The 27960-nt window shown below is 30.6% G+C and overlaps 1 protein-coding gene across 4 annotated transcripts in view; it reads left to right on the top strand.

The window, feature by feature from the left end:
• Nrx-1 (neurexin 1) overlaps positions 1-27960 on the top strand; it is a 400360-nt gene that overhangs the window by 231525 nt on the left and 140875 nt on the right. For 3 of the 4 annotated variants that reach the window (XM_031915441.2, XM_086915817.1, XM_031915447.2), the window contains one exon: positions 25502-25576. The exons of the other annotated variant lie outside the window; for it this stretch is intronic. In XM_031915441.2, coding sequence (XP_031771301.1) covers positions 25502-25576 — 75 coding nt within the window. The remainder of the gene's footprint in view (positions 1-25501; positions 25577-27960) is intronic. 4 annotated transcript variants of the gene reach the window in all.

Raw genomic sequence — 27960 nt, 5'->3', positions numbered from 1 at the left:
GGAATAAATTGCGAGATTTCGCGCATTAACGCGAACGAATGTTTTCGTTTCGACTAATAATTGCCCGTTTCCATTGTAAATTGATCCTATAAATTATGTCCAATTTCCGGAGAAATTGTGTCGCGCTTGTTTTGGAACCAATCGTGTAACGAATTATCCGCGCTCATTTTCTCGGGAAAATGAAGGACAGCTGTTCCACGCTCGAAACAGGGACGCTGTTTCATTGAAAGATCAACGGCCATTGTTGAGTCACGCGACCGATTTTAAATTCATTTCGTTCGATGTAATTCTCCGGCACAACCTGCTTTTCAATTAGAGCCCTTTCGACCTCGTGGAAGGGTAGTTTTATTCGAATATGATTAATTTGTATGGCTGATATCGAGGGTGAAAACTTTGAAATTGATAAAATTTGTTGGATTAATTTTTAGTAATTCATGATTATTTGAGAAATGGGATTTTTAGTTTCGTCATCAGCGATTGTGATAAAAATAAAAAGTAAACTGTTTCTTTGTAACATGTAATAAATGATATTAAAAGTTTTTATCTAAATTATATACTTGTTATAATGATCTTTCTTTATTATATAAAGTAATTTTCTCGATAAGTATATCATAATTTGATAAAACAACATCTAAAAATAGTCTTTCTTACTTGTTTCTTGTTTCACAATTTGTTAATAATAAAAAAGAATATTTAAAAAGAAATTAATGAAAGCGACAAATTTAATAAATAATAAATACATAATACTAATAAATCTATATATAATTACGTCGATAACCATGAATTACCCTGTTCAAAATACTATCATATTCGCATAAAATTTTCAATGCATTTAATACGATATTACAATTTAACAACGCGTCATATTCCACATAATGTTGAGAAACAAATAAAAGTATCCTGTTACTACAAAATTTATCCAACAATCGGCTATTATGTTAAACAAATATCTTTCCCAAGAACTGATGATTGCCTTTATCATAATTGAATCGATTGTACCCGAAAAAGATCCTTTCGATTACTCAACCTCGTTATTTCGACCGACTGCGGCTCGAAACTTTTCTATCAGCGAGAAGTTTAAGGAAATTTTCAGCTTCGTGAAAGAGACCCGTTTAATTAATTGAATGGTGCAATCGTTACAGCGCGAGCCGGCTCGATAATTACACCTTCCGAACTCGACGATAAATGACGACGAGGTGCGCGACAAGTAAAAATCGGTATCGATAAAAGTCGCAGTAATTGCTATTCGCACGAGTCATGAAATATTAACGCGGTTAATTGCTTCTTCGTGGAATGAAATGTTGTTGAAAAAAATCTGTCGTGAGACGAAGAAGGAAAAGAGGTGGAATGCAGATGTTGGATAAAGGAATAAAATTAAAAAAAAAAAAAAAGAAGAATACAAAAGAGGAATTTCGTGAATTTGTATTAACTATTAAGGCACAACAGAACTTTGATTGATTGAGATAATCGTAGATGTCAGGATAAAAAAATATAATTTGGTTAAAGATTTGTATATTTCGAATCTTGTTATCTTTATTTTATATTTCTATTAATATTTAAATTTTGTTAACTTTCACGGTGTAATTAAGTCGAGATTTGTTCGCAAGAATTTCGGTGAAGTTTCGATCGAACTTTTCTGAGACACTCTGGATAATCGTTGATTAAAATAATCAAATGGCAAATAGGTTGAATTTTAATTAATGAGAACGGTGAACCGATAATATCGGTTATTATTGGGTTTTTCAGCCTGTGTGTAATTAATAGGCATCGACTAATTAGCCAATCATGTTAAAAGTCATTTATAATTACGAAATTACACGCGAATCTGTCTAATTAGACAAATTTTCGGATTTCAGAATGACAAATTTTGATAAATTTTACGATATTCGATTAAAAATGTAATGGTAATTTGTTAATATCAGCGTTGAAAATAATTTTATCATAAATTCGGCCTAAAATTATAAAATATTTCGTGCTGTATAATCAATTAATTAATCAAAATTTCTGAAAAAAAAATAATTTTTTAATTGACAAAATATATCAAAACTTATTTCTTCTTTTAGATATTCATCAAAGATAATAATTAACTGAAAATTTTTATTTGTATTAAACATATAATAAATGCTTACATTTTACATTAATATTTACGCTATTATTATATTGTTCATGGCACGAGTCAAGTATATTTTAACCCGATTGACAACAAATGATTATTAAATATAAAACACAATACGATCATTAAATAACAGTAAATTCTCCTAGCATTAAACAATCAGACAATACTTGCATAAATAAGCATTTCGATATATTTGATCTGCTTATAAACTAAAACTATAGTACATATATTTAGAAATGTACTCCAAACCGTGCAAAATATAATAGGTATTCAATTTCTTGCTAATCCATACTACATGATATGTTAATAAACAATATTTGTGTCTATCTCTATATCCTCCACATTTTCCATGTATATTTTATTTACAAGTTCTTAAAATTTATTTCTAATTCGCGTTTCATACTTAAATCTCATATTTAAATCACATATATATATATATATATTAATAATTAAAATTCAAATTTAAATTCGTAATAATCTAATATTTCTATTAGATTATTCTCTTTCTAATCTAACATTTCAAGCTTCGTCGAAATCTTATTTTATCACGAATAATTCAAATTTATAAAAGCTTGTTGCTACTCTTAATCGAGAATTCTAATCAAAAAGAAAATACTTATTTTCTTCCATAATTAAAAGTAGTAGTCGAACGCGAATTAACAATTAACAACAACGTTGAGCCCCAGCACGTTGACCAATAAACTCTAAAATATTCGTGCATCAAATAACCAGCTAACACTCTAACAAGCCAGCACTTGGAATCAGCCAATCTCTGGCAACGAACGAGGTTTAGTAAAAAAAAAAAAAAAAAAGAAAGGAGGGTCGTCCACCACTTTTGTCGCGCGCTAGACACTGGGTTCAATTAAATCGCAACACCCTTTGGCCGCGGCGCAATATCGAGTATTTGCCAGCCGAGAGAATTGGCCACCGGGTCGAAAGGTCCTTCGGGGAATTTCGTGATCGCGCAAAAACTAATTATCGCGCGCCCCCTATGCGCCGATGGAAACCCTTTGCCGCGTCCATTTTGTTATTCGCCCGGGCTCGACAACATGGCGACGTGTCCATGTCGATCGAATTTCGATCCATCCATAAACGTGGGCCGATCACGGCGAAATTATTAACGATAAACACTCGGGTAACGGGTTCTTTTTTTGCGTTAAAAACGCGTAAAAAAGTGGGATTTCGCGCAAACACGCGTTGACATGGAGCTTTTCATTTGTGCATATGTAATCTTGGAAATGATGATCTGGCGGATTGAAATGAAATAAATTTCACAGGTATTGGAATGTCAAATTTTGGAATAAAATTTTATTCGTTAGAAAGCTTATTAATATTTATTGAAATATCTATTGCAATACTTACAATAATCATATTGTTGTAATTTTAATGTAAATATTAAGAGTGTAAGTTGTTTTGTACAGTCTCTTGAAAAAAATTGTACATAATGTGAAAATGAACTTTACAATAATTAAGGACAGTTTTGAACGGATCAACGAAATGAAGCATTCAGGTTAAGCTAAATAGGATAAGACAGTCATGATCAGGCAAGTAGAATAAACTTAAACACACAGCTTTTGTACACATTTTTATAATTTTCGAAATCATTTTCATTAACAAGAAACGATGCAATATTCCCAGACTGGTCTGATATTTAACGAAATATAAATCCATCTTAATATAGTCATATTTAGACAAATGGAATGAGATAAAATGAAGCAAGTGAAACGAGAAACTCATGATAAGACAAGCGGATTAAAATAAAATTAATTCTCTTAATAGAATAGAATAGAATTGCTTATATTAAAAATAAAGTTTAAATAGAGTTTATTCCTTAAATACAACAACATATAATATGCATTCTATACTTTACTATAGTACAGTCAAATTTTGCATAAATATCCACTTGCACCCAAGCCTCAGGACTTGTAAAACTTGTTTCCATTCCACCAAACAACTTATTACAATTTTGGTGAATATACATTTTATAGAAAAACAAAATTTTCGCAAGATAATTTTCACCTTTTCACCCAAATATAATTTACACGTTAGGACCGCATGAATCATCACCCGCCCCGTCATTAATATCGCCTGTGAATATTTTCGCAACCGAACAAACCCATATTTGCATACTGCTCCTGCGAATCGACTCGTTGTCATTTGCACACCGGCCACTCTAATTGAAACTCGTTATATTCCGAATTACTCCCATTGCGCGGCACTTGCATTATCGCATTACCGATTTAATGTTCGCATTCCGTTCATTTGCCGGGCTAAGCTTTTTAACCAACCGGGCTAATCCCATTGTCCTGCGATCGCGCTTCGATTTAGCGAACGAATTTCGCGGCTTCGAGCTTTTATCTTAATATTCCTTTCATTTCGTCTTATTCCAGATCGTCATACGTGCACTTTTTCTTTCCAGTCCCGATTCATTCGTGACTGGATGACGTTGCGATCATTGGCTGAGATGTAAATGTTTATTTAAAAAATCTATAATAAAATTTACACGATATAGAGGAAGACAAGAAATAGTAAAGAACACATTGTGACGTTTAAATGGTAAGAAAAAGTAAATAGGAATTTTGCACGAAAATCCGTAGTTTATTTATGGATTATTTCAGGGAGATTATTTTTGTGATTGAATAGAAATATATGAATAAGTATGAATCTTATATATAATTTCTTGTTATTGTATATATATTAAACAAGCATTAAATAATATTCCTGATATTTTAATATTCTATATATATATATATATATATATATATATATATATATATATATATATATAATTTATATAAATATTAGTTTATATAATATTATAAATATCAGTTAAGAAACATATTTATTTATAATCAATTTAGATAAAAAGAAGAAAGAGCAAGCCAATTGTGCGACGAGGATAGAGCTGTTCCACTCTATCCTGCTCGTTTCAATTAAATACAAAAACAAAATAGCTCACAACTTGATAAATGAGCTTCAACTAGTATTTCTGAATTTTCGTTTCAATCCATCGTTAAAGTTAACACAACAAAGTAATATATTAATATGAAACGAGTTATTCCTTGCCCGAATTCGGAGGGGATTAAACCTATTATCGTTTTTGCCACGTAGCTCAAAATCAAAACTTCAAACCGTAATCCAGAACAGGTATACGTGTACAAACACACGCATATGGCCATTCGATATCCATCGTTAACACTTCGCAATTACGTTGATCCATTTATTAAATGCATAATTATTTGATGCATCGCCTGTTACACGCGAACTCGTGTAAATCTCGTGAATACGAATCGAATTATCATCCAGCACCGGCCACGTTATTTATCGTAATATGAACAGCATCGAAGCGTGAATTTACGCATACACACGCGTATTATCCACGTAACCTGCGGAGGAGGAGGGCCCCGAATTATGCATCTCAATTTTACCATTCCCGATCGAATCCATTGAAACTATTGAATTATTTATCGGCCGGATGCGGGAAGACGCGAAATTTTCTTCCCTAGATGGAAGAAATTCCTTGAATTCAGCCCGAGTGGAAAACTTATTCGTCTAACTGCTGTTTGATTTTGACCGTTTTTGAATAATCAGGTTTTACGAGGCTTTGGTACTTTTATTCAAGGGAATATAATATTATATTATATTGTTGCAATAATAATATATTTAGCTATTTATATTAATATTAGCTATATTAATCGTAATTATACTTTATGAGATTTTTATAATTTTATTATTCAGAGTATTTTATAAAAAATTAATTTCAACATATGGAAAGTTATAAGTTACGCTCCAATGAATTGATTTAATAACAGCAAATTATAAAGATAATATATATAAAGATAAAGACAATAATTTTTAGCAGATTTAGAATAAAGTAATCTTCTTACGAGTATAGTTTAGAATTGCAAACACTTGGCCACGTTAAATTCAAAGAAAAATCTCATTTCACGCAATCGTAATTCATTTTTACGACTCGCCTGGAACTTAATAAGCGCAATTTATTACTTTCGGTAAAGGATAGCTTTGAACTACTCCCTTCAATTCTCTCGCACGGCCCATTAAGACCTGCTTAATGACACAACGAAATTATCGAATAGAATTTTACTTTGATAAACAATTAACAACAGAATCGTTGGCGCGCTTTGCAATCTTGACCCATAATTTCGTTCAACTTGGCAACACTTCTCAGCTTCACAGAGAGAGAGAGAGAGAGAGAGAAAAAATCGAGGTGAACTGATTTGTTTTACGACATGTCTCTCCCGTTTCTCCCGGAAGACTTCTGATTTATCTACCGGATTTCCGGTGCTCGCTCGTTTCGCGCGTTGACACACGCCAGTGTGTGCTGTCCCGTGTATTTATTATCTAACTAACGAACGCTAACCGAACAGAAGAAAATCGGAAGTCGAAGTTTATCTGTGATTCGAATGGCTTGGACGACAGATCGATGGACAGAAATTTTTCATCGGTCACTTTTAAATAGATGGAATTAACAGATTTAACGAGGATGATGTAAATGTGTTATAGAAATTTTCTATTTTATGATGTAACAATCATAGGAATCACAAAAGAATTCTATCATATAAAATGTGAATTATTTTCTCTTGCAGTTGATCTTTTTTAGTTATTTTGAATAGGTCATTTTATTCATTTTCGAAGACGTCCTACTAGATGGCAATGGTGTGAAGACTTTTACTGTGTTTATAAATCAAAAAAATTACGTGATTTTTAATGCGACGTAGCTTTGGATACATTTTTCTTTTTTTTTTTTTTTAATTAAGGAAAAGAGCCAAATCAATCATTCTACTGTTCCCTGTATACGCCATTCATGTAAAAATCAAAGATATGCAGAAGCGTGAATGCGTATGTTAACCGAACGAGATCAAAATAAACAACCGTAACACATCCCCCAGTTACTGGAAATATTTGTTGAAATTCTGATTTTTTATATTCATGTTTTATCCTTTTCATTCTTTTTTTCGTCAAAAAAGAAATAGCTAAACAAAAATAGAAGAAAATGAAATAAAAGTAATAAAAAAATAGATAAAAAATAGCAAAAAAAAAAAAAGAAAAAAAATGTCAGCGACCAATCGATTGTGCCGCTTGTGACAAGCTCGAGGCATAGAGAAAAAACTATACCTACCTTTGTTTCATCGTAACAATGTAACACAACGATAAAACGCTTTCATCGACGACAAACGTTCGTCGATTTCGACAGAAATTTAATTGAAACCCCCGGTGATTTTATTTCATACGTGAATAGGAAGAGATCATACGTATAATCGGGGATGTAGTAGCTTCATAGAGTTGATTTACCAATTGTTTAACTGTTCCCAATATGATGGAAAATAGTGAACATAATTCTCCATGTTCTTTGATGTTCGTGTAAAATTAGTGAAAAATAAATCTTGTACTCTGATATCAAGATTTGCGATAAAAAATTTGTTTTTTTGTTTCTCTGATTATGCGATGAGATATGAGATATATCAGAATTTGGAATTTGGAAATTATATCTCAAAGAAGATATTAAACGATAGAATATCTGAAAGAATATGTTGAATTAATATTTATTGAATATAAATATAATTAATGATATATACATACAATGTATATGAGTTTATATTAAATCACAAGATTTATAAATAATAATTTTTAGAAAATAAAAATTGAATTATCATAAAAACAAGTTTTAATTATTACTATTAATTAAATTTTTTTATAACTCTTATTTCAATATCTCGCGAATCAAATCATTTTTATTTGTTCGAAATATCATATTAATATTATAAATATCGTTAATTTATTTTCATAGTGCGTTTATCGCCATGTCGAAAACTTCAATAGGTAGCAGTTAATTTCATTTAAAGTAAAAAATTGGCAAAAACCAAGCAGAAAGCTTGTTATTAGTTCGTTCTGACAGTTCAAATTTCAGGGGCGACTACTTACTTTCGACCCAGTATGTCATAATTACTCGTGAAAAGTATTGCAAATGAAAGTTGCAACCAGACATGGCGTTAGTGGTCACTCGAGAACCATCATTTTCTATGAAACTTTATTTTTTCATGCTAACTTCTCTCTCTCTCTCTCTCTCTCTCTCTTGCTTCATCATTTCATCCCTGTTGTTGACATCGATGGTTAATTTTCTTAAATTAAATTTGCAATAAAGATAAAGAATAATAGATACAATTTATCGAACAAAATTGAAAGATGAATAAAACAAGAATGAAAAATTATAATAAAAAGAAAGAATCGTCTAAAATCTCAATAAAATTAAAACTATCTTTATTTCTTTAATCGAATTTTCACAATTCAAATTTAGATGTAAAATATAAAAATATCTATGATTGCAACTAAATAACAATAAAAGAGAAATTTAAAAATTCGATATTATTAATATAATTCATTATGCTTTGCATATACACAAAATTTTTGATTGAAAATTAAATTTTCCGAGATATTCCGTGAATTTCTTTATAAAACAATATGTGAAGATTCTTCTGATTGACTCGTGTTACACTTCTCATCAGCCACGTTCACAATTCGTACAGTTTATGCGTTTCATGACGGAAACTTTGTGATTGGCATTATGAAAAAAGCACAGGTATTAAGATGACCTTCGTTCTTTCGAATCTTGTTACGTTAATGCTTTAATTAAGACACGATGTAACGACGAAGCCTTCTCCAACAATAATCAAAGGCCTCGTTAGACCCCTTTCCTCTTTCTCTGGAATTAAACCGCAAATCGGGCCTGCAATTTTGCCAAATTCCTCGCCATAAAGCGAAATTCCGGCATTATTGCCGTAATCACGAAACGATAACGAGACACCTTCTGACCAGGATCTCCTCTGAGCGAATCGAGGTTCTCTCCCGAAACGAATCTCGTTTAGGAAATTTAACTGAACAATGCGGATATCGCTTAATCCTTTACGGTAAAGGATCGATTCTATATGTTGGAAAATAAAGTTTACGATGAACTGTGACACGTGGAAAAGAATGTGCCGGTGTGAAACTTGGGACAGGATACTTTGTGTGATTAGAAATAATTGGAATCTTATATGGAATTGTAGAATTATCGAAGATCTTAGTTTTCAAGACGTAATTTATCGACTGTTGATCGATTTATAAATTTAATATTAATTAATAAGGATTATTTTGGATGTAGCAAGCTAATGTATTTTATTTTTATGATTATGTTTGAACGTTGAATCTTCTATTTCGATGACAAAGTGAAAAATATTGCAACGAATAAATGTTATAATTATTTATTATTGAAAATAGAATAGAAATATTAAATTTGGAAGTTAATTTAAAGAAAAGAGAGTTAGTTGTAACAATATTAATAAATGTAATAGATAAAATATTAAGCTAAATCAGTATTTATGTTGTAATTTAATAGCTAATGCTCTACTCTTTTTCATTGTTTAGTTTTCTTTCTCTGATTCTGATATTCCTAATACAGGTTTAATATCTTTGATCTTCTAATTAGCTCTTCAATAATGATCCTCCAATGTTCTGGCTCGGGCTTTTCAGCCTTCTGATTCTGATTTTTTGAGATTTCACCTTTCAATTTTAAGCTTTTACCCTAATTTCTGTATTTCAGAATTTTTTATTTCAATCTTTTAATAGCCAAAATTTAATCTTCTAACTTTCTAATATTGATTTCATTTCTTGATTTCATCCTATAATAATCTGATGTTATCCATTCAACTAGCTGACATTTCGTTAATGTAATATAATATAGAATCTCTTTTTCATATTTTTCGTTCTAAATTTTATTTCCTGTTAAAGTTCTGATTAAATTTCTTTTCTTTCTTCCATTTTATGTCACCTATTACAATGATTACAATCAGAATAGATCTACAGTTCACCTGCAAAGTATTATTTAAAGCATTATCTTTAGTTTTTGATCAAATGGAATAATACGAGATTTTTTAAAAATATTCTAATTTTTGAGTTGAGTAAAATACTATGACACGAATTTAAAACATAAAATACTTTATTTTATTATATTTTTATTTTTAAGATTTTGTTGCTATTGTTAATTTTTTAAATTTTGATTTTGGTTTTATATAAAAATAACAAATTTTTCAATTTTAATTTTTTAATAATAAGTTTTTTCCCAATAATAATCCTGATTAAATATAACACAGTAATTTGTAATACAGAAAAATATAATTCAAAAAAATAACAAATTCTTGATGAATAATAACTCAATTTTTTTATATTAATTTTCAATCTCAATTCTTCACAATTACGATCTCGAACGATCTCTCTGAATAAATATACAATAATTTGTAATTCAGAAAAATAACAAACTCTGATTTAATAAATAATAACTCAATTTTTTTTTCTTTTAAATCTCCAATTTCAACTCTCCACAATTATAATTCCCAATGATCTCTTTGAATAAATACACATAGTAAATTGAAATACATTTTCTTTTGGGATAAAGGGATGGAAACGACTATGAATCCACCCATCGATAATTTTCATTAAAGAGCGTAAATCCATTTGGCGGATTTAAAAAATCGTTATCTCTGCTACCGATCCTTTCCGGTGATTTATAATAATTAAGCGCCACGTTCATATTTATAGTCGTGTTTTCATGGTTGTTTTGACATCTGCCGCGGGATTAACGACCAAAGCAGCTCAAAAATTAATCGGGATATACGATCGTTCTATAACTTTCTTGGTCATTTTACATCGATTTTATTCGTGAGTTATTAATTTATCTTTAACTCGTTTCGCGGTAACTAATTAAGAAAATAACGAATGTTATATAGGGCATATATAAGGTTTAATAATTTTAAATAATGTCGAATCTTTTCATAATTGAAACTGTTCGTTCTTAATTTTTCATCTTTTTTAAATTAAATTCTAGAAAATTGCAAAGTTATAGAAATTATCTAGAAGTTGTAGAAAATTATCAACAAAATTCATAATTCATTATAAAAATTTTACCTTTGACGATCAAAAAGAATCTGCTTCCAATTTTATTATGGAACAAGAAGAAAAAATACTTCTTTAAAAATGGAAACAATTTTGATAAACGTACAATTTTTCAATATAATTTAATATTTAAAAAAAATTTCTAACTCTTGAAATCTGATTTATTCAATAAAGAAATAAATTAAGATCTCTTCTTGTTTCATCGATTATTCGTGAAACAATCATATTTATTTATTATACTTATTTTTCAAGGCATTCATCCATCTCAATAATTCAAGTATTTTCTTTGCAAGATCTATAATTTTGCGAAGCATCGCAGAAACGCGTTGGTTTGAATATTAAAACGTCAGCTTGAATTGGAATTTATTCAAAGCGGTTGAAACGTTCAATTAAGAGGGCAAAGACCGCGTTCGATGAATATTCCGCGGATAGAAGAAACGAGGATATTTATTTCTTTCGCTTTGTTATTTAATATTTACCTGATTTTCTTATAGAAGAACGAACAACTTTATTTTCTTATAGAAGAACGATGAAAGGACAATGTAAGGAATAATCAATATTAAGTCTTTTGCAAATCTACAAGTTCTAAAAATTTTAAGAATAATTATTAGGCGTACAAGTTTATTAATTTTCATCTTAAATGAAATTCAATTTTTCTGTTATATCACAAAATGTACAATTAATTGTTAAATCAATTTTTATTATTTTTCAGTATATTTTTTAATGGAGTAGAATTTCTTTTTATAACACAGTGATATTGAGACATTGAATACAGAGATATTGAAAATTTGTTTGTATATATGTACGTATTTAATAAGTGAAAATAATTTATTATTAGAATTAAAAGTCGAATAAAATTTTCTAAAAATACTTTTATCAAATTGATCATACATTAAAACTATATTCATATTTTTCTTACGCTATATGTTGCTACGCATTTACAAATTTGACTCTTCAAGATCAATCAGGTCTAAAAAACCAATTATCGAAACAAATTCGTTTATTTATTAATTCCTTTTCAGCGTAAAACAGCGTAAGAAAAAAAAAATGAACAAAAATTAAATTCCTCGAGTTTACCACATACACATCGCTTCACAGCTCTAAAGTAGTTGAAATTAACTCTAACCTTAATGGAGTTTAACATCTAATTACAGTGTGGTTTCAATTAACGTTCACGGTTTTTAATAGCACCCTCGAATGGAGCAGCTTGATGTGCTATGCTAACACGACAAGTGTACGTATATATGTATTTCTTGGTCTCCTTCCCACAGGCCACAATGAGATCTTGCTGTGTGGGCGGAATTAGCGTAATTCGTGAAGCGCCGGTATAGTAAACATTTGCTATTTCAACGCGCCACTTCGTCTCTGTTCTCCCCTTTTCGTTTTACCATCTCTTTCCTATCCCCTCTCCTTCACCCCGTTCCATTCCTTTTCAACTGTCTACATCTATTCGCGTGCTCTTGCAACGGTTTCCTCACGATGCCCTGGATTTTCTTTATATTTATTCGCGTTAATACTCGTTTCCATTAATTTCCCCCTCGGACGTTTTGTTTGTTTCGTTCCGTTGTTTCTCGAATATTTCACTCGACCTAGGTACTATTAAACGGTCTACGAAGTGCTAAAATACATATCGATTTAAGTGATGGGTTTAAGTCAAGCTCGCGCAACGATCAAAATGGTATAGTAGTTTTATAGCAATGATTTAAATCCATGAAAGTCGTTGACATTGAAGAATTCATGAACAATTGAAATACTACCATTCTACCATTCTACTTCCAAAACTATGTGAACTATTGAGTTAAAATTATTGCTTGAGTCGATGCATGGTGGAATGTGTTTCAGTGTCTATAAATCATTTAGTTACATATGTTTCAACGTGTGGTTATCGATTCTTGATCAGCATCAGACTAGGATCGACACGTTCATAGCCATCGCTCATTTATCAACGTCATTTATTGACACAACGCGTTAAAGTTCAAGAATTAATGAGTTCCTAAGTTATGATGTTTTTATTAAGAAGTGAAAAATATATTTTGTATTTCATTAAATATATGTATATAGTACGTAAAACTTATTTGTTTCTTAAAACAATGTACGAATTAACGTAATTTTGTTATATTTTTTACTATTATAGTTTAATAAGGAATTTCATAATCATAATCTCATAATCAGTCAATCATATTATGTTAATGGTCTTCCATAATAATTCGAGAGAAGTTTAACGCAATGTCTTCAGAAATTCAATAATGTTGAAACAACGGAAAATGGAAATTTGACAATTTACGACCGTCGTGATAACATCGTTATAACGCCATCTCAATTTATTGAAACAAATGGAATTGTCATCACTTTGAATTCGATACAAGTTTCGAAACTAACATTAATTTTTCGTTAAGGGATTGAATTCAATATTTTTCCTAGAAGAGGAAATCAATATTTCATTCAGCTCTCGACAATCTTAATTAATTTTAATAAATTCATATTAATCATATCATCGTGTAACAAAATAATGGATATAACCTAATATTTTGATCTTCTCAGGTTTGATTTAATTATTTCAATTATTTTCAATAAATAATAATATAAAAAAGCCTTTTTTACAAAATTACAACATTTTTTTAGAAAGAAAAAAATTAGTAGAAATTTCTTTCTAAAATAATATAACTCTTCGTCTTATAAAAACTTTGTTCTTTGAAAAAAGAGGTGAGTGAGACGTGTGGATAAATTTTTGAGTGAATTATATTTTGCAATTCTATTCTGTGCAATTAAGCCTGTCTCTCTGAAAGTGGATGCACAAGTTAATTAAGGAAGCCACACGCGAAGAAATAAGAAACCAGTGGCGTTAATTAAAAGAAGAACAGACACGTTTGAGCTTTATGACGAATCATGATTGCCAAGCGGAAAGGACAATGTAAAAGACTGGACAGCGTCTTCTTCGAAAATTTCTTTTCAAATTCACTGAAGCGGAAAAAAGAAATTAGAGGGAAAAATTGCAACCATGATTCTTTGTTTCCGTGAATTAAAAAAACTCTTTAAAAAAAAAATTAATTTAATTCCCGTTCTAACTGTGTTAGAAGTGTATTTGCGCTTACAAATTCTCATTGTATAAAATTATTTTCGTAAAGTGGAATAATCAGATATTATTCCTTAATTAATTTTCGCTAAGTTCAGTTCAATTTCCACGCAATTCTTTCTATATTGTAATAATTTACATACGATATAAATTATTATAGCCGCTATACAATAGCCATGTTGAAAAAGAACATGAAATGAATACAGAGAGTAAACAAACAATTTATATGTACATTCAGTCAAGTTATTTTATATTTATTGCCACGCCATGTGGTAAAAATTATATCGGAAAAGTCTGTCAGAAATATTTATAACGCAACGAAGCTCGTTGAAAGTAGAATAGATATGTCGCTAGTCAGACTGGTCGGATGTCACTTTTCTCCGTAAAATAAAAACAAAATAACGGAGAAACAGAGACTGATATTATTTATGCGATTTATACAGATGTGTTGTACAGATATTCATACATGGAAAAAAAAAATTATTATTAGATAGATTTATAACAAGTGTTAAAGATAAATTAATTTTTTATTTCATTGCAACGCTAATCGTATTAATAATTTCAATTGAATATTTCCTATATATTAATTAAAGATTATAGCATATTCAATTTCGTATAAAAATTCACATTTTCAAGAATGAACAAATACGTAATTGAAAAAGAGTAGATTTCCAAAGAGAATTATACGCGATTGACAAAAAGAAATCATCGTATTTTTTAGCACTGTTTATAGCTGTGCTATATTATATATACAACGAAACAAAAAATATCAATTTATTTAAAATATTAAATTTAATTCGAAAACTACGTCTTCAACAACAAATACATATTTAAAGAAAAATTCCAAAAAGGAATTGCACATACTTCAAAAAGAGGATAGCAATTATATTTTAATGTTATCCATATTCTCTTTCACATGCAACGTCTGCAAGATTCATTGTGAAGATACATTTATATCTCGTGGACGATAATTTTATTTAACCCAGATTCTATATTTCGCAAGATTTCTTCTTCTTCTTGACCACGAAGAACGAAAGTAGGGAGGAAAAAATATAAGGGCAGCTGTTGAGGCAGGGTTGAGTAACAGCCATGGTCGTTAGTTTCCATGGCAAGGTGCAACCTTCATCTCTGTTCATGATCTCTGGCTGAAACGTGGTTTATGGCGAATAGAGGGTTGACAGTTGTTAAGACAGTAAAGCATGCTATGGGGAAAATATATATGACAGTGACTTTATGAGAAACGAGTGGATTTTGACGATGAAATTTCTACTTTGTTATGGCTAGATTTACTTGAAATTTCTTGGATTAGTATTATTTGGTTTAAGGGATAGATAGTAATCTATTTATTAGATTTATTTTGAAAATATAATAAGTTAAAGGGAATGTTACGTTCTTTTTGGAAATTATATAATGATAAATCTTTAAAGAATATTTATAGCATACATTTTTATGCGAAATTTCTAAAATAACTGGTATAAATTTAAAATTATAAATTGCTTTCATTTTTAATCCTATTGATGAATTATTAATTCACGATGTCAAACTTAATATCAAAATCTAAATTTATATTATCAAACTTTTATTCTTCTTCTATCTAATTTCTTTTAATTTATTTGAATTAATAATATATTTTATCAATTTCAAAAATTTGATCACTTTTTCAACTTAACTTTCCTTGATTCCAATTTTCCAAGGAAAAAAGAAGGAAGAACTTTCTTCTATTCCTTTAAAATTGTAACACTGTTATATTCTTTGAATCGTTTTTAAATTGTGTTCTGTTATTATAATCATTTTTTAACTTCGAAGAAAATAAAAATATCATTATCAATATATTTCTTTTTTCTTATGTTAAAGTATTTCTAAAGACGTGAACACATAGCAGATCCTTCATGATTGATATTAATTTTTTTCAATTTTCATAAAATTCATTTAAATTCGACAAAACTAATTATATCCAATTATAAAGAGCACCACTTTCACCTCTTTTCGTTCCTTTCATAATAAATTAACGCGATCCTAAGCGACCAAATATCAAACATGTTAAAAATCTTTCCCTTCTCTTGTTAAATTTAATATAAAAATTCGAGTACCATATCAATATCAAGATCCTCGATCCTTGGGGAAAAAAACGATTAGCGTTTCTCTCGATGGCGATAGATTATGTCCTCGGAATAACCGATACGTTATTTCCAGTCGTCTCGATGTTTCTCGCGTGAACAGAAGTTCGTTTTTGCGGGCCCCGCAATAACGGCTCGTAATTCACCCCGCCTCTACTTCACATTCATTATCAGGCTGCAGCTGTTACGTAACGAACGGGCTCGTGACATACGTGATACGAAATATTGTACAAACGATACCGATGCATCCGCTTGTCCCTGTTCTCCATTTTTACGGGCTTTTCGTACTCCTTCTCCTCGTGCTCCAGTTTGAACACCAGCCATGAGCTTCGAATCTTGATAAGAATAATTGATATACGTGTAGAGAGGTTCGTGAAGAGTTTTTGGAAATTTCAATTTATTAAGTTGTATTATTAATTCAATAAATTCCAATATTTCGTTTTACTTGAATACCTTTGGATACTTCAAAAAATCCATTCTTTGAGACTCCCTTTGAAAATAACATTTTCAATTGGCTATTTCGTAGCTTTGAAGAATCACGAACAGCTTACACGAGGTAAATCGATTTCTTCTTTTTATCTAATTGATGAAAATAGAAATTTTGTTAAAATAGGCAAAATAAATTATACGAGTAACATGAATGAATGTTAGAATGAAAGAGCGATACGATATGAACATACACATGGAGAAAAGAATACATATCGTGTGAAAAATAGAAGTAACATTGTCTTTTAGTTTTAACAAATTTTAAAAAGATGGATAAAGTATGAAAGAAAATAATATTCAAATGATTATGATAAAACACGATCCTATAATTTTTATTAAATACATCTTGCTTCACTTGAAACGTGTTAACATTCAATAAGACTCTCTAGAGAAGAAAAAAGTATTTAAACGTATATTTTTATTCCTTGTATACATATATATATATTCTGTATTATTCGAACGATACAGTTCGAGATCACAGTTTTTAAATAATTCTACGACACGCTGATAATATTCACCATAATTGGAATTCCCAGTGGAAGACGAGGTCGATGTATGCGACGCGCATATTTCTATTCATATTTCTGTGCACGCGTTTCGCATAGACTTCGACACAATCAGTCACGAAATCGTGGAAGCTTCGAGTTGTCCCAACGAGCGAGGCTTACGTGACATCTTGAAAAACGTTCGCGAAAAATGTCGTATTGAAATAATTTTAAAAAACCTCGGCGAGACGTAGAATTTCCTCGAGATCTCGCACAGACTCCATTGCGATGCATCGTTCGATGCATGTTTAATAATTCGACGCTTTGAAACGTACGAGAATAAACTCGTTCATTTCCTTGGAAGAACGATCGCTCATTTAAGCCGATTAGGTTTTATTTCGCAAAATTGTGGAAGATTAGTTTCGAGCAATTTTAACTTTGTTATATTCGGATCTATTTGAAATTGGAGGATTAAACTTCGTTCAATCTTTGTCGTTTATTAATTAAGAATTTTGTGACTTTGTTTAATATTACTTTCATGACTTTTCTTTTACGATAATTGATTTAGAAATAAAATTTTTGAAAGGATTAGTTTGTAGGAATTAGAATAATTCAAATTCCTTTTTATCATTTATTTTAAAAAATGCAAGTTGAGAATGTGTGGAATCAAAAGTAATGAAGATTGTGAAAAATTATTATTAAAAATTCAGAGATTATCTGAAGTTTATTAAGAAAAAAATTATCCTTTAATGGGTTAATTCTCAAATGAATTTTTATGTAAAAATTATTTCATATATGTAAATTTTATTAAAATGCACGTTACACTTAAGTGATGTTCCTTGTAAGTCTCTTTCGTACTAATGAAATTAATTCTATTTGTAAAAAAAATTAAAATTCATGTTTTTCCAAGCCATCATTTTTATTCGTAAAAATAAATGAAATGAAAATTATGTGTAAAATAAAACAAGTTAGAAAATGCTATTAATTATTAAATATATTATTAAAAGTAAGATGCTTTTACTCAAAATATTAAAAATTATTCATATTTCTACAATATTCAAAAACTTTCAGAATTATTACTGTCGTCTAATTATTTATCTCAATCTTTAATTTAAAAATTTGTTTTGAATTTAAATTAGAAATTATCGTCTCATTAATTAAAAACAGATCCAACATTTAGCTCACGCTTTAATCACAATTTTATCAAAATCAAAATTCGTCGTATTTCTCAAAAATATCCAAATTCGTACTTCTCGTCTCTTCATCTCTATTGCAACAAATGCAACCATTTTCATTTTTAATACCAAACTCTTGGTATCTCGTTTAAGAGTTCCCCATGACACAGCCCGTTAAACTTATCTTACAAAAGCATCCTATAAAATCTTATAAAGGATGGAGTGAAAGTTATCCTATAGAAGGATCTCAGGTGGATTTATCCGTCTGGGACGTGCTCGACAATGTAGCTCGCTAAATTGCTAGCCTGAATTCACTCTAAAGAGACTTTACTATCTTGATGACGCTAATTCATTCGCAATGCGACCTTATTGGCGAAGAAGGACTATAGAATCAACAGCGATTCGTTATACGGCCTCTGTTTTGTCTCCCCTTTCCTCGACACTCCTACAGCTAAGTCGTTTCTTTCCTTTTCGCGTAGCAGTAAAATCTTTTCGGATGGATCCCTTCCCGGGGAGAAATAGAATCTCGATGTGCAAATGGCTACGGTGATTTCGAACGAATACGAAATTAGATGGATACGGTGGATAAACGATCGTGAAAGAATTTCTTCCATGATATATTCTCAAACGAGAATTTTCTTCCACGTGATCTTGGTTTTGAGGAAATGTCTTAATCAATAGTCGCGTGTTTTTTCGTTGGCTTAGCAGAGTGGACGTTAAGGACGTTAGTTGACTTTCGAGTGGGTAGGAAGGAAAATATTTTAGGAAAAGGAAATGATAATATTTTGGAAAGTTTCATAATGAAAATTTATCACAATTTCAATCATTCAAGATCCATTACAATATCACGATTTAATTGGGTATAGCTCCTCTGAAATAGTATAATTATAGATGACATTTTGACAAGTTAAGAGAAGTTAAAGAAGCTTTTAAATATTCTTTTAAAATTTCTTTTACAGATAATTAATTTTAAATTTTTAATTACATTTGATAAAAGAATTATGTAGGAAATTATATTACATTATATTATATTATAAGATTTATGTTTTATATAAAAGATGTACAAAGATGTAATTTAAAATTATTATCTTTTATATAACTTTTCTATTGCATCTACAATAATTAACTGTACTTTCATATTATGCCTTAGAATTTATAGAATATCATAATAAAATTTAAAACATTGACTTCATATAGATCATTTTGCCCATTTTCTACACTATATTCTATGTTCACAAAAAGAAAAGTATAACATGTACTTTTATTAATACGTACATAAATTACTTCTCTGTTCCTAAATTTTCCAAAATGATAAAAAATATCGAAAGATATCAGTTCGAGCATATAAATACGATCAAAAATGTTTCTATTCGCTTAAACAAAAAATTTCTATACACTTTCGATGAAAAGCAAAAACAAATCGTGGAAAAATTGCGTAAAGTCGTAGAAATGGAGAAACAGAAAAGACTCGTGGGATATGCGAGGAAAAATAAAGAAACGATAAAGCAATCGTAAAAAGAAGAAAGAGTGCATAGGAAAGAAAGGGGGAGGAAATATTAGATATACGGTATTACGGAGGCAAATCTATGCCCGGAACAATTCTTGGTATTTTATTAATCAATAGTACGCCTAGTTTTTGCACGGTTTCCTTATCTCGACAATATGAATCGTGATAATGAAACGACGCATGGCTCGTTTTTATCGCGGATCGAACATTTCCATTGAGGGAAACTTATTTTCCCGAGTTTCTCTTTCCCTACTGCGAATATCTATTAATAATAAAGGTAACGAGACGACATTAATTAATCGTCTCTGTTAATCGATTCTTTTATCCTCTCATTTATTGTTCTCTTGTCGAGAATGAAACGTTCGATGATAATAGAGCAGTTCGAGAATCTTTTATGATTTTAAGGTTCAAAGATAAATATTATTGTTGAAATTGAAATTTAATTATCGTATCTTTATATGACTTTTTAAACGGCTCGTTTTTGTTTCGAATGATTTAATTCTTTTTTTGGCTTACTCATAGAATTCTTTATTTTCGAAAGATTCTTTTCAATCTAGCTAGTGCCATTGTTATTAGTAATGGGATATATTGTGATTGAAGATTTGGATTCTTTGTGAGAAGCATTTTCAGATAAAAGGGAAAATCAGATTCGAGAAAATATTATTTTCAACCAGTTACAAATACAAAAATATATAACCTTATCTCAAATTGCTTTGATCGATCAAATAAACGTAACCTCGATTGAAATACATGAAATACTTATTAAATAATAGATAGTTTTATTCAAAATTATTAATTGAAATAAATTTCGACCAATATAAATCTTATAGAATAAAATGAATTAGATTTAGTTTAAATTTGATCAAATAAATTTCTATTGAATTTGATCCCATCAAATTAATTCTTACTCGAAACATTTGCTATGCTATGTTTCCAAAAGAACGTTAGAATTAGAATTTTATTATCAAGTTATAGAAAATTACTCGAAATCAAAAGGTGAACGAATATTTTGGATATTGATATAAGGGTTAACATAATGATTAATCGTATTAGATGTGACAGAGATTTGTAGCGAATTCCCTCGAAAGAGAAATTAAAGATTAATTGGTTTCAGCATTGATCGTTCATTTATCACGGTCGATTAGTCACGATGTTTACATGGTATATTTATCGTTCAACCGAATTTAATTAGCGTTCTCCGTAATAGATAATGTAATTAACGTTTAGTTAATGGCGTTTAAGTAATTACATTTGTGCTTGTAGAATGGTATATGCTTGCGTTTAGACTAATCAGAGATTGCGAATAAGGGTAAATTTTAGAAAAAGAAGGAATTTCCCATAAGAAAAATTTGTAACATCAAATTTTCGTTTATTATTTTACAAAGAAATTTACTTAACCCAAAAATTCTAATTTCAATAAAAATTTCTGTATACGTAAAGCATAAAGAAATTTTTTTGTCAATGCTTACGTTTAAAAAAATTATTGCATATACATTGAATTTTATAATAACAACAAATCATTCCTTCGTATTACTTTTTTTCATATTATCGTATTAAAACATAATTCGATATATTTGATAATCCAATATCGTTACATCTTGTTACGTTCATCTTATTAATACCCTGAAATCATCGGAATTCCAGGAAAAAGTCAAGAACACCAATATTGTAAAGAAGAAAATTTTCACAAATGAATATCAACCATTAATAACTTAATAATCTTGACTAAAATTAACGAATAACAAATTTAATACTAACGTTAATATAACTGAACTCGCACACGCCAACGTTCGATTCAACAGCTGCGAATGTATCAATCAAAGAGCACGTAATCGCAGAAAGCTTTAAAAGAGCTTTTAAAAAAGGACTTCCCCTCTCATGAAAGATTCGAATCGCGAACCCCTATGCGCCGAGCATGTACAAGCACTCGACCCTTTCTCTCGCCTTCCCTCCTCCCCCTAATCACGCACACACAACGATCTCGACTCGCGTGTCGCTTATCGGTCCGCGATCGAAAAGTCGGATCCCGGCTAATTCGAAAGTGTTTCTCTCCGCAGCCATAGGCATAAATCAGTTTTCAATTCGCCACGAACGAAGATGAATGTTCGTCAATCATCGAGCCGGTTGGGCGATAAATCAATGGGGAGACGCGTTAAAACGCTCGCGTGCCCAGCCATTTGGGAGAGGAGGGGGAGGGGGCCGTATTACACACGGGCGAAAATCGAATTACACCGAGAAATAATAACCGCGAGCCAACGAATCGATAATTGGCGAAATTCTGGCAGGAGATCGGTCGAGGGCCGACAATGGAAATCGTATCACAAACCCGGCGGCGGTATTAAAGTGAATTAATGTCTCGACGAAATTGCTCTGTAATGCGTGTGCTCCAGGGATTTAATGGGAAATCAAAAAATAATGGCGGCGAAGGGTGAATGAGGAGGTTGTGGAAGGATGTTGTAGGAGGAATTATTTGAGTCGAGTATCGAGAGATCTTTGAATTGAAATTTTTCTTCTTTTTCATTTCTCCTTTTTCTTTTTTTTTTTAATTGTATCAATAATGAAAGAGAATATTGCAAAAAGCTATTATTATGCAAATATAAATGTTATTGTATTTCATAATATATATATATATAAATATCGTAAAATCACATTTTGTGTTGCGATAGTTTTCAATTTTAAAATGGCACATTTTGATAAATGATATATTTTAATAGTAATAAATATAATCATAGACGAATAAGTAATATCACTGTATAAATTTTTATATATATTTTCATCAAAATAATTTTCATTCTCCCTTCTCGCTCACTCCCTCAGATTTTTAATATTTAATCACGCGTGTAACGTGATCATCGAAAATTATTTGCTATATGCATTTATTTGTTTGCTCACAAGGAGAGATAAATGATCCAACGCGTTATTGCAATAATTACACGATACTTTCTGAATTTTATATCATCATCGGATATATTCGCACAGATATATTTATTTGACGAACGTTTTCCACGTCGAAGATTTTATTTATCGTTAAAGTAATCGCGCCATATCATTATAATAATATGCACGGGAGCCGGCACAATAAGAATTAAAATCTCGAACATTGCATTAGCATGATATGCATAACATTAAAACGTAGCGCGCGTGCAAATGCGAAGTAATTGTTGTATATAATTTGCTTTTAATTAGCGTGTAAATTTTCAAAATTCAGTGAGACACAAGACCGCGTCCAATTTGCGAATTAATTTCATTCCGTTTTAACTTTTTAATTGGTAAGTATTGCCTTTTAAAAAAGACTTATGATACAAACGTATCCGTGCATTGTGATATTTCGTATTCCATGGTGGGAAACGTTCGATGTATCGTGTCAATAATTTATTTATTATTTATTTTGGATTCTGTACATACCTTTTTACGAGATATCTTTGAAAATTTATTTCAGAATCCATAAAAAAATTTTTGTAATTATTTTTATTGACATAATGATTGTAATAATTAGAATGAAACATACGTACTTGTTTCTTTTTGTTTCTTCGAGAAAATATTTTCTTTTTTTACTTAATTATAATATAATTTTAGTTAAATATTATTATCATCATCATCATTTCTATTAAATTTTTTACAATAAGAGTAAAAAAAAGAATTTCGCGTGGATGATTTTACGTATAATGATTTCTACAATTCAATTACTTTCAATTTTATGAAACACATTCCTTCGTGTCGTAATTTAATCGATTAAAAGTATTTCGATACTCTTCGTATTTAAAAAACTTCCAAAATTACACGAAATATAGTCAATTCGACATTTAAAATAAATTGAAAATTTACCTGTGTGTATCTACGCGATTCATAAATAATTCAACATAAAAAAAAAATACACACGAATGGCACTATTGATAAAATAAATAAATAAATAAATAAAAACGTTCGTCAACTAAAAAAAAAAAGAAATCTATTCTATTGCAAATTGTCATAGACAAAATAAATAAATTCATAAATCTTGGTTGTAAAAACGCTTGGTTGTACACGCGCATCAAGCGACCAATTATAATGATCATTCGTTGAAAACATCATAAAAAAGAAAAAAATAAAAAAGATAGTAAAATAGAGAATTTAAACGAAAGCTTGTAAATGAAACGATAAATTACCATAGTGATCGAATTGAAGAGGGGCCGTTAATTAAGAATTAACGCGCGCGCGAAATTCAATGAGCTAAATTTCAGGAATGGGTTGGTTCTAAAGCCGTAAAGTCGCGATAATTTATTCCTTGTTCGACGTGCATATGTCAGACAATGTAAGCCACGCGGAACCGTGTAAATGTCGGCCGATAATCAAACGCGCGGATCTGGAAATAATCGGGGCCAATAAATTCGAGATACCATGAAATCCGTGCACACCCCACTCTTTTACGAATTTGTTGTTGATCACAGGTACGAGAGTAACGATCTCGTTCAAACCGATTCGAAGTTAGCCAGTCGTGCGATGATAATTGTTGTTCCACGATTCTGAGCCAGAAAAGGATGTGAAACAACGTGTTTCGATACAGAGAATAATCGAACCTCGATTAAGAAAGATATATATTGTTTGGTATTCCATTGGATTGGTTGGAAACTCGATTGGGAAATTTTGAAAAATTCGATGCTCCGTAATGGAATTAGGAATTTTTAACCGATCTCTTCTTTTGTTTGCTGAATTAGTTTCGTTATAGTTCTTTTACTACGCTTTCGATTTATCTATTCATAAAGTAGAAAAAAATCTGATTATATTTAATTAACACAATAGATCAAATTTTTTCAATAATAATCTTGAAGAAATTTATCCTTCTTATTATATGTCGAATCTTGGTCTTAATTTGAATTGAAATTTTTAAAATTCACAAATTCTCCTTTTTATTCAACTTTAAAATATTAACACTAGAGCTAGCAAGCTGTGATAGCCTAAATATCTATTTTATACATGTAATTGAAACAATGTTATAAAAATGTACAAAGACATTTTCACGTTCTCAATAATAACAGAACGAGAAATATAAAATCCATCATTTCGACAAGTTTGGTTGTTCTAGTGTCAAAATTAAGGTATATAAGTTCATAAATAATTATAATTCTAACGCAATTTTAGCAGGAATCGTCGTAGGGAGGAAAATCGAAATCCCGCCAACAGATCCAACATCAACTAATCGATCTTCTTTTTCAGGCCAGGATATTTAGAAATTTCTCCACGCGAGAATCTTTCTTTTCTATAAATCGAATCGCGACGCGTTCTCGTTCCATCCACGAAAATTCGCCCTGTCATTTAATCGAATTTATCCTCAAACTCGAATCGACTCACGTGGAGTAACGAACCACGAATAAATAATGCAATATCAAAGAAAAACGAAGAAACGGCACGTGCCCGAGAATCATCCGTGTGTCCAACGTGTGACGATTGTCCGTGAAACGAAATTCGTAAAACAAAAAAAAAAAAAAAAAAAAAAAGAAAAAGAAAAGAAAAAAATTTCTAAAGTTCGATTCTCAATGTTGTTGTCTTTTGCCCTCGTGGTCGTGGTTGAAAATCGGGCCCGAACACGTGCAATTGGACCCACGCAACGTGTGTTAAGAAGTCTGCGGCGACAATAAGTGCGGGGCGACTTCACGGCACCGTGGTCTCCTTCACCAGCCCAGAGTCCCACCTGGTAAGCCTCCAAGTATCCAAAGCTTTCGAACGAATCAACAAAAAAAAAAAAAAAAAGAATATATATAAATGAATATAAAACAAAGTAAAACAAGTAAAATTTAGCGAAAGAAAAAAAAAATTTAAAGATAAAGAGAGAAAAAAAAAAGAATAACGAATAAGAAGCAAGAAAGATTGATTGAATGAAGCACAACACGGAGCAAGCTCTCAGTAAAGCTCGCTCTCTTTGAAGCTGATTCGCCCGCCATTTAATACGCACTTGTATAATTATTCTATATATATATAATTGGCTAAATCTCACGCGAAACTTAGCTTTTTAGCGAGGAGCGATCACCAGAGCACCAACTTTTCTTCACCAACCACTCACGTACCTTTATCTCCACTCTTTATCTCTCTCTCTTTCTGTCTTTCTGTCTATCTATTTCTCTTTCTCTCTCTCTCTCTCTCTTTCTCTCTTTCCACCTTTCAATTTGGTTTCTTTTCTTTGTCTTTTTTGTCGAGAGAGACTCGCGACGCGGGTCGAAACGGGGGGAAATCGGCACGACGATGAAAAGTTTCGAGTATTTTTCCCAGACTGCCATCCAGTTTCTCGATTATGGCCTTCAACCCGGAACCACTCCCTCTACCTCCCTCTAGCGTGCTTCTCGACGACTTGAATGATCAAGCAGCAGGAACTGGGTTAGCTTCGGCACAGAGAGTACACTCGAGCAGATGGAATTTTTCCTGGTTTTGATCGAATTTTTTTTTTTTCTTCTTCTTCTTTTTTTTTTGTCGAAGGTAGAACGCCTCGGGTAATGTTTTACTGTAACGATTTTCAACCCTTTCAAGATCGAATTTGGGTTTGTGTGATTTCAGATTAATGCAATGTCTTTTTTCGTATTAAAGTTCACATATATTTTTTTATTCTTTTATGATATTCATCAAAATTTAAAAATTGGTTAAATTAGTTTTATTGTGAAATTGTTGCATAATATAAATTTCTATGAATATATAATAGAAGCATTAAATATACAATTTCCTTCCTTTGTTGATTAATTACGAATTATTAATTGTTAATTTTTAAAAGAATATGCTTAATCTTATGAGAGAATTGGATAATTTTGATGAAACATAATATTATATGATCAATAAACTGATTCTAGATATATCTTCCAAATCAGTTAGAAAAAATTATTCAGTCGCATGATTTACTTAAAAGTTTATGAAACTATAAATTCTTTATCTTTATTAAGATTCATTCTCAGTCAGTTCATAAAAAATCCAAGTTGATGTTTTCAAATGTAACCTGGTATCTTTTGCAAAAAGTATTTCAACGTTTTGCAAAAATTTCAGCTTCCTGTTCAGTATATTATTCAAACTCTAGCTACAATATTTGTAAAACATTGAAATGCTTTTGTCAGGAAAGACGTGACTTACATTCGGAAAACTTGGGCTGTGAAAGTCGGGTCGATTCATTAAAAATCTTAATTATAAATATACTTGATTTTCTTAAATTTGAAAACTTTAAAAAAACCAAAAAATCATTGACAAAATACGTATCCATATATCTATATTTTTTTTTTCAATCCTTATTTAACTCCTAAATTTTTTAATCTATTTACAGTATATTCTATTTCTTCTCAAAACGTATATTCATAAAAAATGAAGGATCAATATTTTAGTAAATGAAGACATCGCAAAAGAAGCATATTATTATGATTATGATAATATTCACTATAACTTTTTTCCATATTTTTTTGTCGTGCCGATTTTTCGTCGCTTCCTCGCAGGCTTTCTTATGGAATGGTTAGGAAGTCATGTCACGATTTGTATATATATATATATAAAATATATATAAATAGTTCACGCGTGGGATTCTTTGCTCACGATCTTAAAGCCTAGCCTTTATAGGTATATACACCACTGGTCACTGCACATGCACGCAATAATCTTCGCTCCTCTCGTTATTGTCATCACTGTCACTCATATCTCGTCTCATCTACGCGATTCTCGCGTTTTCTGTAACCTTATTTCTCACTAGATTCGAAAAATGTTCATTTCACGGGTCAAACCGGTTACAATTGTCCGCCATTTAATGATTTACATTTACGATAAAATATCCACAATGCGTAAAATCGTTGCGACGCGTTATGAAACACGTTCGTTCAATGCGAAAGAATTCCAGTCGAAAGATAAATCGACATCTATCCGCGACAATTCCACCGACTTTTCGACTCGAAATTAATTTGCTCGCCGTTTCGTTCGATGGTTTTGATTATTAAAACGTGACGCGAATATTCCTCTATAAATATCCGGCTATAAATATGTACTCATTTCATCGAATCCATCCTCTGTGCCTCGTGGAATGAGCGATCTAATAAGCGTCTGATTGAGAATTGCCTTTAG

The sequence above is a fragment of the Apis florea genome, unplaced genomic scaffold (assembly GCF_048593485.1).
Source record: "Apis florea isolate Af1SG1 unplaced genomic scaffold, ASM4859348v1 contig_3798_pilon, whole genome shotgun sequence".
Lineage (NCBI taxonomy): Eukaryota > Metazoa > Arthropoda > Insecta > Hymenoptera > Apidae > Apis > Apis florea.
Note: the sequence above shows the minus strand (reverse complement) of the source record. Positions and strands in the feature narration are given on the sequence as shown.